General features: G+C 52.7%; 1 protein-coding gene across 1 annotated transcript; it reads left to right on the top strand.

Moving 5' to 3' along the window:
• The first annotated feature begins 3,308 nt into the window (after positions 1 to 3,308).
• LOC123926645 (osteoclast stimulatory transmembrane protein) lies at positions 3,309 to 8,950 on the top strand. Its single transcript, XM_045980586.1, is given in 4 exon segments — positions 3,309 to 3,352; positions 5,948 to 6,950; positions 8,278 to 8,838; positions 8,840 to 8,950. Coding segments are annotated over 4 exon segments (1,719 nt in total).
• The last annotated feature ends 3,402 nt before the right edge of the window (positions 8,951 to 12,352 follow it).

Raw genomic sequence — 12,352 nt, 5'->3', positions numbered from 1 at the left:
ACCTGCCTCTCCGCCTACTTGCGATCTCTCTCTCTCTGTCAAATAAATAAATAAAGTCTTAAAAAAAAGAGATTAAAAAACACCAAAACCTTGATTTGTGCTTCTCTTAGAAAAGAAAAGACCAGAAACTCTGGCACAGGGGACCCTATCGTTACCTGGCAACAATTGTTTGTAGTTGAGTAGTGATGGTGGGAAAACGCAAACTGACACATGGACTCTTTTGTTTGCCACAGTCTCCTCCCCTCTTTAATGCCTTACGCTGACTCTCTTTCATTTTAAAAACACCAGGCTTGGGGCACCTGGGTGGCTCAGCCGGTTAAGCCTCTGCCTTTGGCTCAGGCCATGATCTCAGGGTCCTGGGATCAAGCCCTGCATCGGGCTCTCTGCTTGGTGGAGAGCCTGCTTCCCTGCTACTTGTGATCTCTGTCTGTCAAATAAATAAAATCTTTAAAACAAAACAAAACAAAACACCAGGCTTTTAAAACTGAGTACAAAAAAAATGAAGATACTATATCCCCTTAATAAATTTTATATTGATTACATTTTGAGTGGATAATGTTTGGGATATATTACGTTGCATAAAATTCTTACTGAAAGTTGAATAAAAATTTTATAAAAATAAATTTCCTTTTTTACGCAGCTACTAGAAAAATTTTAATTATATACATGGCTCGTATTCTGTTTCTATTGGGTAGCATTATCTTTTTGGGAAGATTTTAGCCACCTCTCCATATTCCCAGGCTGAGTGGATGGTGGCAATATTCTGTGCCCACAGGCTGTAAAATTCAATGACTCCAACATTGTCTGAAGCTGATCCTAGATCTGAAGGCTTACCACTTCCTCTTCCTCTGCTGTCTTATGGTTCTGAATCCTCCACCCAGAAATTCCCCTCAAAAAGCTGATGCTATTTTGGATGATTCAGAAGACCCTTCCGGATGTGGTGGGATTTGAAGCCAGGCCAGCTTTTTTGTAGGCAGAGGCAACTGCCTAAATGTGCTGAGAAAAGCCAAAAATATCTTCTGCCCTTTCCCTTCCTGTGCCACCAAACTCCCAAATCTTACACATTCACCAGAGGCTCAAGCCTGAGCTGCCAGGGGCTCCCTTAGGCAGAGCTGTCAGCCCGGGTGGGAGAAAGCAGAGCAGGGGCATTTATGTACTTACTGGGTGCTCTACCTAACTTATTCCACTGAATCCTCAAACAATCCTAAGAGGTAGGTATTAGTCTTTTCATGAGAGCAGAGCCCACACAAGTTCAGAGAAGGACAGCGTCTCTTCCGAGGTCACACAGCACAGTAAGTGGCAAAGTTGGTGTTCATATACAGAGGTACCACCCCCGGCCCAGAGCCCCCGAGATTCAGAGGGGCAGCTAGCCAGCTCCTTGCACCAGCCCTACCAAGGTTTCCAGCAGAGGCTGGAAGTTGGCGGTCCTCGTGCTGGCTTTGGCCCATGGACTTGTTCCGATGGTCCTGCCCAGAGGTCTTTTATTTTAATGGGGGCTTTAAAAACTTTTACATTAAAAAGGGAATGATTGGGGGCGCCTGGGTGGCTCAGTGGGTTAAGCCGCTGCCTTCGGCTCAGGTCATGATCTCAGGGTCCTGGGATCGAGTCCTGCATCGGGCTCTCTGCTCAGCAAGGAGCCTGCTTCCCTCTCTCTCTCTCTGCCTGCCTCTCTGCCTACTTGTGATCTCTCTCTCTGTCAAATAAATAAATAAAATCTTTAAAAAAAAAAAAAGGGAATGATTGGCATCTTTGGAAAAACCGGAAAGTCTGGTAATGTTGAACCTCTTTTCGAGGGGCTTCAACTCTCACCTGGAGCAGAGTAGAAGCTGTCCTTTTCGAGGGGGTCTACACGTGGCAGTTCATGCTGTTTCTGTCGGGTCTGCTCTGCTCCTTGCCTTAACTGGCCGGCCTCTGCAGGCACCCAGGTTTCCTGCTCCCCGTCTACTCCGGGTGCTCAGTTCTCTGCAGACTCGGTGTCTGACCTGGCTTCCTGGAGGGGTTTGGGATCTGGGAAAGGATATCAGGCTCTCTAAGGGTCACAGGTGTGTCTCATTGGATTGTGTGACTGTGAGAATGTCACTTCCCCTCTCTGGGCCACAGAACACCCTCCTTCAGGCCTGAGCAAGTGACCCTGGCAACATGTCCTTAAAAGGGAAAGGATGGGGAGTCTGGAACACCATCTAGGTGTGCCCTTCCTCGCTGGGCCATCCGTCCTGCAGGGTGGAGGCCTGGGGGAACAGCAGAGGGCTCCCGGAGGAGGCAGCCTACTGGCAGTGAGAGAGCACAGAGATGCTGGAGTGGAGTGTCTGCTTCCAGATGGGGACGGGCTTTCCAACAGCCCAGAGGTGTACCTGCCAGGCAATGACTGCAGCAGAGCGTGCAAGCAGGGACCTCACACTTATTAAGCGCCTGCTGTTTGCAGTGCCAGATGCATGGGAAGATAACACGAGCCTTGTGAACCCTTCCCTCCACATCAGTAAAGCCCAGCGGCTGACCAGTCCACATTGGGGCAGGACTGTTGGCTATAAATCATGGCTCTACTTAATTCTCTGGGTCTCAGTTTTCTGCACTGAAGAGTGGAAATAGCAATACCTACCACAAACGGTTGTTGGAAATAAGCATTCAGGGAATTCAAATAGAGCTGTTGAGAAGCATGTCTGATACCGGCCAAGTGTGCCATAAATGTTAACTGTTATTTTCATTCCTCTCTTTTAAAAGGAGGAAACTGATGGGGTCACCTCCTGAGGTCACACAGGTAAGAAGGGACAGAGCTAATGACAGAAATCCAGCTAGAGAGGGGACCAGAGCCACTATGCTTGAAAGAACGAAGGTCCAATGATCTCCTGTGCGTTCCCACCGCTCAGAGTTGGGGATCAGGCTCCTCTTGGGGCACACAACTGTGGAAGGGGAGGGTAAGGGGAAGCCAAGCAGAGTTCTAGTCCTGACACTACCACTAATAAGCAGGAGGGCTTCTCTGAGCCTCAGTTTCTTCCTCTCTGAAATGGGAACATTCTTCCTTCCTGCTCTCAGGATCAGAGATTAACTGCTTGGAAAAGGCTCTTTCCTCCCACACTTCCACCCACCCCTGCCTGCCGGAAGGGGATGGGGCAGCTTGCCCAACCCCCTGGGAGGTGGGCCCAGGGGGGCAGGGCAAAGCCACCAGGAGGACTTAATTAAGAGCCAAAAAGCAGAAGCAACAGGGTTTTCCCCCAAGTTCTAGAGAATACAGTTTGCCTCACTTCCTCTCCACCTGCCAGCCCTGCTCGAGCCTGCCTGCTCTGATCCAGACCCATGGCCCTTCAGGAAACATGAGGGCCCTGTGGGAGACAGCTGAGCACCTCGCCAGGACCGGGTAGGTCTGCAGTCCCTGGACCCTGGGATCACAGGCAAGAAAGCGGTCAGTGGTCAGGCACCATGGGTATGAGCCTAGCCTCAAACTCTGCCATTCCCCAGCTGTGTGACCTTGGGTAAACTCCACCTCTTTGAGCCTCAGTTTCCCCATCTGTGAATGAGAGTAGTAACAATGCCTACAAGATAGTTGAATTGAGGGACGCCTGGGTGGCTCTGTCATTAAGCCTCTGCCTTCAGCTCGGGTCATGATCCCAAGGTCTGGGGATCGAGCCCCACATCAGGCTCTCTGCTCTGCAAGGGAGGCCGCTTCTCCCTCTCCCTCTGCCTGCTGCTCCCCCTGCTTGTGCTCTCTCCCTCTCTAACAAATTAAAAAAAAATCTTAAAAAAAAATTGAATGAGAAAATGCACACACAGGGTTTGCCATCATGCTGGGTTCAGAGTAAGCACTCAGCAGATGGCAGCGGCTTTCCCCGTCATTCCCAACACTCCGCCCAGCCTTGGCCTCCAGTATGGTTTACAGATGGCTTCCCTTCCCCTATCTGTTATTTTTTGCTATTCTTTGCTATTCTTTTAACGGCTACCGTGTCCCAAATACTCCTTATACAACAGGTGAAGTTTTCCGTCCTAAATGAAAATGCCCTCAGGGGCCAGAAAGGCCATAATTCATCATCTCTGACCGCAAATGGGTCCTTGGTGCTGCCCAGCTCGGATGGCATTGCCCTGGTTCATTAACTCTCCCGACCTCCTGCACAACCGTTTTCCAACCTCTCCTCCCTCTTCAAGGTTCTACTGTCTCCCCAGCTCGCTCTCCATCTGCCCACCTCGCTTTCCCGCCGCCCTGAGCAAACAGAAGCAATCCTGCCACAGCCTACAAGTATTTAGGGAGCTACAAGCCGACTCTCTTCCAGGCACTTGGGCTACGTCAGTGGGCGCAAGAGACCACGTCCCTCCCCTCGTGGTATTGACGCTTCAGTGATGATTTCGTGACACAGAGCGACCCTCTGAGGGGCTCCTTCTATTCCCTCCTGTTACAGACAGGAGTTACATGTCTTACAGAAATCAGCAAACTGAGGCACAGAGAGATTAAGCAACTTGACCAAGGTCGCACAGATGGTGAGTGGTGAAGCAGAGATTTGAACCCAGGCGGTCTGGAGGCCGTGCCTACACCACGGCTCTGTCGTGCATCAGAAAAACTGAGACGTAGGCACCCACACTTTGCCCCTCAAACCCCCCCACCTTTTGCGCTGCGCATCTTACCCGCTGCCACTGCCAGAATGATCACTCCAGGGGGCCTCCCCTTCATCTGCGCCCCCCTTTTGATTGGCTTTCCTACCTGCAAACCTGGGGTCCCACCTGACCAGCGGCCGCGGCACCCTATCTGCATACCTTTACTGCAAACGTGACTTGGCTCACTCATGTCTCTCGTTCTACTCCTTCCTATCTCTCCCGAGCCCCCTCTAGTTAGGTTTTGGCCCGAGGTGCCACGAAGCTGCCCTTGGGCAGTCCCCAGGGCACCTCCCCGTGGGTAAATCCAATAGTCATTGCTTGGTCCTCAGCTCGTTGACCATCAGCAGCCTTTGACATACGTGACCGCTCCCCTCTTGCTGGAACATTGTACTGGCCCGGCTTCCCCAGCCTCCTTCTTGCCTCTCAGCCTGGGCCGAGGACTCTGCCCTCCAGTGTCTCTCCTCCCTGCCAACCCAGCATCCCAAGGAGTCCTCTCCTTCCCTGTGGCTTTAACGTGATCTATAAATCAATGATTTTACGTGTCATTTATTTCCCATCTCAGATGACCCCTGGGGGGATTCAGTGGTGCACGCACCAAACCTCAAGGTCATCCTCGACCTCCCATTCCTCTCACTCCCGCGGCCAGTCAGACTGCCCGTTGTGTTGGCTCCTCCAACAGAACGTATCCAGAACCCAACCTCTTCTCACTAATCCCTCTGCCATCCCTCTTTCACGCGGGCTCCAGGAGGCGGACAGGGGTTCTTGTTCCCATTCGTTCCTGTTTCTCCAATGGTGGGCATATAGTAGTTGTTTGATAAATGCAAGGACAGCGGCGTAGAAAAATTCCCGAGTGTTCAGCAGATGCACTCCCCATGCCTCCGAATCAGAGAGGAGACCCTGAGATCCATAGAGAAGGAATGTCCAGGGTCACACAGGAAGCCAGACAAGACTGTGAATTCAGGAGAAACGGTCTCTCTCTCTCTGTCTCCCAAATTTTGTCTCTTTCTTATTCTCCCTCATCTGTGCTTCTCTCTCTCTCCACGATTCTTTCATTCCCTGGGGCGACGTGCCCTCCCAAACCTGGAAATATGGACACAGGCAGCCCCGACATCCATCCTCACAGGCCCCGGAACTGGGCTGTTCCCTGATGAGCCCAGAGAGGCTGATCCTGGGGCAGCCTCTGACTAGCTCAGCTTGGGTCCTGTGGGTTTGGGGCGAGTTGCTGGGACTGACCCCTGGGGGAAGAGTGCCAACCGCTGTGGCTCAAGCAGCCCGTTAGCCACGGAAGGGTTTTGAGGATCGGGGGCATTGAGCCAACATCCAACCCCTCACCCTCCTGAAAATGTCCCCCCCATCTCCTTGTGTGCAGGTGGAAGTCCTGGCACTTGCTACTCTCCAAGGCCCTCCACCCCCTGCAGGCCGCCTGGGTCGCCTTCTCCCAGCCGGTCCCAACCAGCTGTGGCCAGCTGCTGACCCAGCTCCTCCTGTGCAGTTCCCTGGCTGTCGCTGTCACGGGTCTGACCCACCACTGGCTGGTGTCCTCGCTGCTTTACCCTCCGGGACCCTCTGCCACAGTGGCCACCATCTGGGGCCTCCTGGTCTTCCTGGTGCTGGGCCTCGTGCCCCCGGCCCGCTGCCTGTTTGCACTCAGCATCCCTACCCTGGGCACGGAGCAGGGCCGCCGCCTGCTCCTCTCCTGGAGCACAGCCACCCTGGGTGTCGCCGTGGTGCCCAACGTCTTAGCCAACATGGGCGCAGCGGGACAGGTGCTGAGATGCGTCACAGAGGGCTCCCTGGAGAGTCTGCTCAACACTACTCGCCAGCTTCACGCAGCGTCCAGGGCTCTGGGCCCCACCGGCCACACAGGCAGCCACGGCTTGACCCTGCAGGCCCAGGGCAATGGCTCCGTGTTCCGGCTTCATATGCTCAGGGTCACCCAGCAGGTGCTGGAGGACTTCTCCGGCCTGGAGTCCCTGGCCCAGGCGGCCGTGCTCGGGACCCAGCAGGTGGTCGCCGGGCTCTTTATGCTGGGCCTCCTGGTGGACTCGGGCTGGTATCTCCATCGCTACCTGACCGATCTGCGGTTTGACAACATCTACGCGACCCGGCAGCTGGCTTGGCAGCTGGCGGAGACCCGGGCCACGTACTTGGTGGCCTCCCCACCAGCCTGGCTGCTCTGGGCCGCCCGGCCGAGGCTGTCCCAGGGGGAGCTGCTGAGTTGTCTCCTGAGGCTGGCGCTGCTCTCGCTGGTCCTGATGGTCACAGCTGTGATGGTAGCCACAGACCACGTGGCCTTTTTGCTGGCTCAGGCGGCCGTGGACTGGGCTCAGAAGCTGCCTGCCGTGCCCATCACGCTCACGGTCAAGTATGACGTAAGTGCAGTGCGGGTGCCGGAGCGGGTGCCGGGAGTAGAGTCATTTCCTTGTAGGAAGGGGCGAGGTGTGTTAACTGCTTGATTTGCAATTAAATATTATTTGCCTTCAAGTCCCAGCCCTTGGAGAAGCTAGAGGAACCCTGGGGCATTGGCCGACAGACTCGTTTCATTCCCAGTACAGCTCAGTGTAGTGGGTCCCATTCTCACCCCTATGGCAGATGAGGACCCGGATACCCAACGGCTTGAAAGGAATTTGACCCCCCAGGTCGCTCCTTTCCTAAGTGGCAAGGTGTCCTAGCTTCATTTTCCCCACTTGTGCGAACTGGGTTGGATCCTCCTCACCCTGCCGGCTTACTGTGAGTCTTAACATGTGGTCCCCTGTGAAAGCACCCAGGAGAGGTCCAGTCACTTCGCCACGCTGAACAACTCACGGCTGAATGTATCAGAGGGGAGGAGGGCTTACGAAAGATCTAGATCAGGAGTTTGCCAACTGTGGTCCCTGCGCCAAACCCCATGGGCTTCCTGGTTTCGAAAACCGAGTTTTCTTGGAACACAGCCCTGTCTTTTGTTTACATATAGGCCCGTGGCTGTGCCAGAGAAGACAAAAGCTGATAGTTGCATCAGGGACTATATGATCTCTGAAGTGAAACGTATTCTTCAACTTTTAAGTTCGTTTCTTTATTCTGGTTTTAAAAGAAAATAAAATATTTCCATGAGCCCCCTTGAGCGGAGCCCGGCGGAGACGTTGGCCCTGGCCAGAACCAAGGATCCAACCAAAAAGGTCTGGCTCCAAAGTCTGAATGGTCAACCTCTGACCTCCCTGCCTCCCCACACCTGCTACTGTATACCCCGAGGGAAGAGCAGAGCCTAATTCTTAGAAGCAGGATATTGGGACCTGCCTTGGCTGGGACAGACCCTCTGGCCTGGCCACATCATTGTGTGACTTTAGGCTACCCATCTTTTCAGTGAGGCATTCTGGGCTCAACCGCAGAGGAGCGTGCATATTTGATGAGAAAGACATCTAACGTATTCGCTAAGGGCTTAGCAAAGAGAAAATACCCACAGCACCTATATGTTTTCTCGATAGCGTTCTGTTCCGAACGTGACAAGAAAAATAGCATTTGCACCGTGCTTTTTGTTTGCCAGAAAGTCTGCTTCAGGTTCCTGATGTCCTTTGCTGCTCATCAGTGCCCAGGAGGCCGGAGGCTGGGCTACTTCTGTGCCCGTTTTGCAGAGGGGCAAGCAGCCCCGGGGGGGGGTGGGAGGGAGACAGGGAATGGCCGCAGTGTCCGTCTGTTGACCTGGCTTTTTTCTCCTCTTTGAAGGCCACATACACAGTCCTGGATTTCGTCCCCTTCCTCTTCAACCAGCCACCTCCGGAGAGCCCCTACCTCTCCTCTCACAACTCCTTCCAATGGGAGCTCCGCTTCACCTCCCCGGGCTGCCCGCTGCTGCCCGCCCGGAGCCCCCACACTACTGCCTGCCTGGCTGCTGGGGCCCTGCAGCTGGCGGCTGGAGCCACCGTCCTGCTGGAGACCTATGCCCGGCGCCTGCGGCATACCATCGCCGCCTCCTTCTTCTCCACCCAGGAGGCAAGGAGGGTCCGCCACCTGCATGCCCGGCTCCAGCGCCGATATGAGAGGCATGGAGGCCAGCGGCCGCCCCTAGGGCCTCCTTCCTGCTCTCGGACCCTGGTCTACCAGCAAGCACCCAGCTTGGATAGACAGGCCGACCACACGCTAGCCACTGGAAGGAACCGAGAACACGCGGCAGAGGGTTAAGAGTCTGGGAGCCGCACAGACCTTGGTCCTCCTGCTGCCTTCTGTGTGACCTCGGGTAGATGACTTCACCTCTCTGAGCCCCCGTTTCTACACCTGCATGGTGACTGACCTAATAACCGCCCACGTGACCTACTTTCCATGTGGGGCTGTGGAAAGGAAGGAATGTGATACTGGGCACAGCAGGCTTGAAGAAGCAGTAAAGGCCTCTGCACAGTGAAGACCAGCAAGCGCAGAGACTGCCCGAGGTTCCCCCCTCCCCCCAGGAAGCTGGGGTCAGCCCGGGCTCTCTTCTGCATATGCTGCTTTCCCTAGTGTATGGAAACTTCACTTAGTGAACATACCTAAATGCTCCTGGAACTTATTCATACGTCCCCCGAATCCTCTTACATTTTGCCGTCTAAAATATTCTTGATTTTATAAATGGAGTATTTATTAAATCCTAAATTCGATTATGTTACTTTTGTTTCAAATTCCGCTGGGGCTTTCCCATCCAGGGTTGCCAAAGGTTAGCAAATAAAAATACCTGACACCGGGTTCTGTTTGAATTTCAGTTAAATAACAAATACGGATTTAGTCTAAGTATGCCCTTGGGACTTTCTTATACTAATCGAACTTATTCTAAGCCTGTATTTGTTGCTTATCTGAAATTCAAATGGGACGGAGCCATCCATATTTTATCCAGCAACTGCCTCCCCATCCAAGTTCTAGTAAAACCACAGCTCTCTGCCCTGTGGGCTTGGTATTCCCTGTTGTCCCCTCCAGATCATTCTCTGCCCCCCTCTCGCCAGGGAATTCTTACCTCCCTGAACTGCTATCACCCTGGCTCCCCCGGCCTCTGAGTTCTAGTTGGGCTCAGCCGATGGGAGGTACTGGCGAACGATCCAAAGTGCGAGAGGAGGGACACCTGGGTGGCTCAGTTGGTTAGGCCACTGCCTTCGGCTTAGGTCATGATCTCAGGGTCTTGGGATTGAGTCCCGTACTGGCCTCCTTGCTTGGCAGGGAGCCTGCTTCTCCCTCTGCCTGCTGTGCCTGCCGCTCCCCCTGCTTGTGTGCGCGCTCACTCTCTCTCTCTCTCTCTCTCTGACAAATAAATAAATAAAATCTTCAAAGTGGGAGAGGAGAGAGATGTCAGGATATTTGCTCCTGCAGCCCCTCTGGGCTACTTGGCGGAGGCCACACTCCATCATGGGCAGCCACAGCTGCTGTCTGGCTGGGTGCCCCGCCCCCCCACGGTGGCTGTAGATGCCCCTGGGTTCTGGAACGGTACAGCTTCCACAGGTGCTCGTCTCTGAGAGCCTCACCGTCCTGCCCTTTACCAAGCCTCCCCCTCTGCACCTTCATTAAATTCTCTTTCATTTCCCCTTTAAGACTACCATCTCTTTCCTGCCAGGCCTCTGATGGACGATGATGCGCTATGGATTACAAAGCCCAGCTCAAGCCAACCTCTCCCTCCTTCACTATGCCTGGGCTGCATAGGCTTAAACTCCCCGGATGCTCCGGGCTGGTTTGCACCTCGGGACACTACTCTTGCTGTCCCCACATCCTGGAACACACTTCTTTCAAGTCTTGGCATGGAAAGCTTCTTTGCATCCTTTGGGGATTACCTCAACTGTCACCTTCTCAGAGAAGCGTTCCCTGACCACTCCACCTCCTATGGTCCCATCCCAGACAGTTTCATTCCATCACAGGAGGGGACAAGCTACAATCTGTGAGCCAAATCTGGCCTGCTGCCTGGTTTTGTGAGCAGAATTTTATTGGAACGTTGCCCCACACCCATTAGTTTAAGTATTGTCTCTGGCCGCTTCCGCTGATGGCAGATTTGAGTCGTTGAGACAGGGACTGCGTGGCCCCCTAAAATCTGAAATATTTACTATCTATCATATCAATCTATCATATCAAATTGTTATCTCGCCTCTGTAAATACTCTTATCCATATCCTTTATTAGCTCATGCATGCATTTCTAGATTTTAGCTTCTCTTTGTTTGTTACTTGCTGTGAGTTTCATATATCATCCCGCCGGAGTGTGAACTCCATACTCTGTGTCTGGTCCTCCACAGTATTTCCGGTACCTGAAGCAGTGCCTGGTACCAAGTAAATCCTCAGTAAAAATCCAATCCAAGTCCAGGTCCCCGGAGGTAGGACTGAGTGCTCTCTGTCCTTGGCTCCTTCCTGAAGATCTGGGGCTTGCAGAAGCGAATGGTTAGGTACTGGAAGCAACCTGCTGTGGGCCAGATTGGTGGCCAAAGGGAAAGCCACACAGCAGGAGATACATTCCCAGGCAAGTGTTTCAACTTAAGCAGCCCGTGCCTGTGAGTCACGAGCCGCAGGGAGCTGACCCACACTCCCATCACTCTCCGCCCACTCTGCAAAGGATGTTTGCACCCCTCCCTGAGGGCCATCATCGGCCTCACCTGACACGCAGTCCCACTCCAGCTCCCTTTCCCACAAAGCTGCCCTGTGGCTTGTTTAGATGGTGAGTCACCCACACATTTTCTTAAATTGCACAAGTAACACGTGAATCCTCGTCCTTGCGAAAATTAGAGCAGAGAAGATAATAATAGCTAGTGTTTGTTGTGTGCTTGTGATGTGCTGGGAGCAGGGCAGAGATGCCCACAACTGGCTCTCGGAAGCTGGTGTGGGCTGGCTTTACATGCCATTTGATATGCCCCAAACTCCGTGGAAAGCTCTACGTACATTACATTATTGAAACCTCACAGAAGGGGGCATCTGGTTGTGGCAGTCGGTTAAGCACCTGACTCTTGGTTTCAGCTCAGGTCATGATCTCAGGGTTCTGGGTTTGAGCCCAGCATTGGAGTCTGCTTGAGAGTCTCTCTCTCTCTCTCTCTCCTTCCCCCTCGGCCCCTTCCCCTGCTTGTACTCTATTTCTCACTATACGAGAAATAAACAAATCTTTAAAAAAAAAATAAACCTCACAAAAGTATATGAGATAGATGGTATTATGCTTCTCCTTTTAGAGTGACAAAATGTTTTGCCTGAGGTCACACAGCTAATCAGCTGCAGAGCCAGAACTTAAATCCTGGTGGTCTGGCTTCCAGAGCCTATGGTCTTCACAAATGAGAGTAACGTCTCCTTTGACCACTGCACACATATCTGCCTCCCTAGCCCACAGACACAACCGCTGTTATCCGTTGGGTGGGCGCCATTTGGATATCTGTCTACACATGTAAGTATGTGTAAATAGAACATAGACATGTGTAAGGCTGTGTGTTGTTCTGGGTGACACAATGTGAAATGCACTGCCTGTCTCTTCATTCAGCGATATGTCTCTGCAATACTTCGTTCTTTCTAATTGTTGGACGGCATTGATATGTCATGAATTGTTTAGCATTTCCCCCCTCTGGTAGATGTTCAGGTGGTTTCCGATTTTTGTTATGGTAAACAATGCTGCCGTGGACATCCTTGACCATGCCTCTTGGTGTACACCAGACGACTTCCTTGACTAGATGTAGAACTTCCCGAATTATGTGGGAACTTACTTATTAACTTTTTTTATGAGGTTGTAGTCTTTAGGTGCGTGCTAGCTGGTATGACAGACAGACATCCAAGATGGCCCCCAATGACTCCCAGGGGATCCTCACATTCATACCCTTGTGTGAG

This window comes from Meles meles, chromosome 16 (genome assembly GCF_922984935.1).
Source record: "Meles meles chromosome 16, mMelMel3.1 paternal haplotype, whole genome shotgun sequence".
Taxonomy (NCBI): Eukaryota; Metazoa; Chordata; class Mammalia; order Carnivora; family Mustelidae; genus Meles; species Meles meles.
The sequence above is the reverse complement of the archived record's forward strand: the minus strand, read 5'-3'. Positions and strand labels throughout refer to the sequence as shown.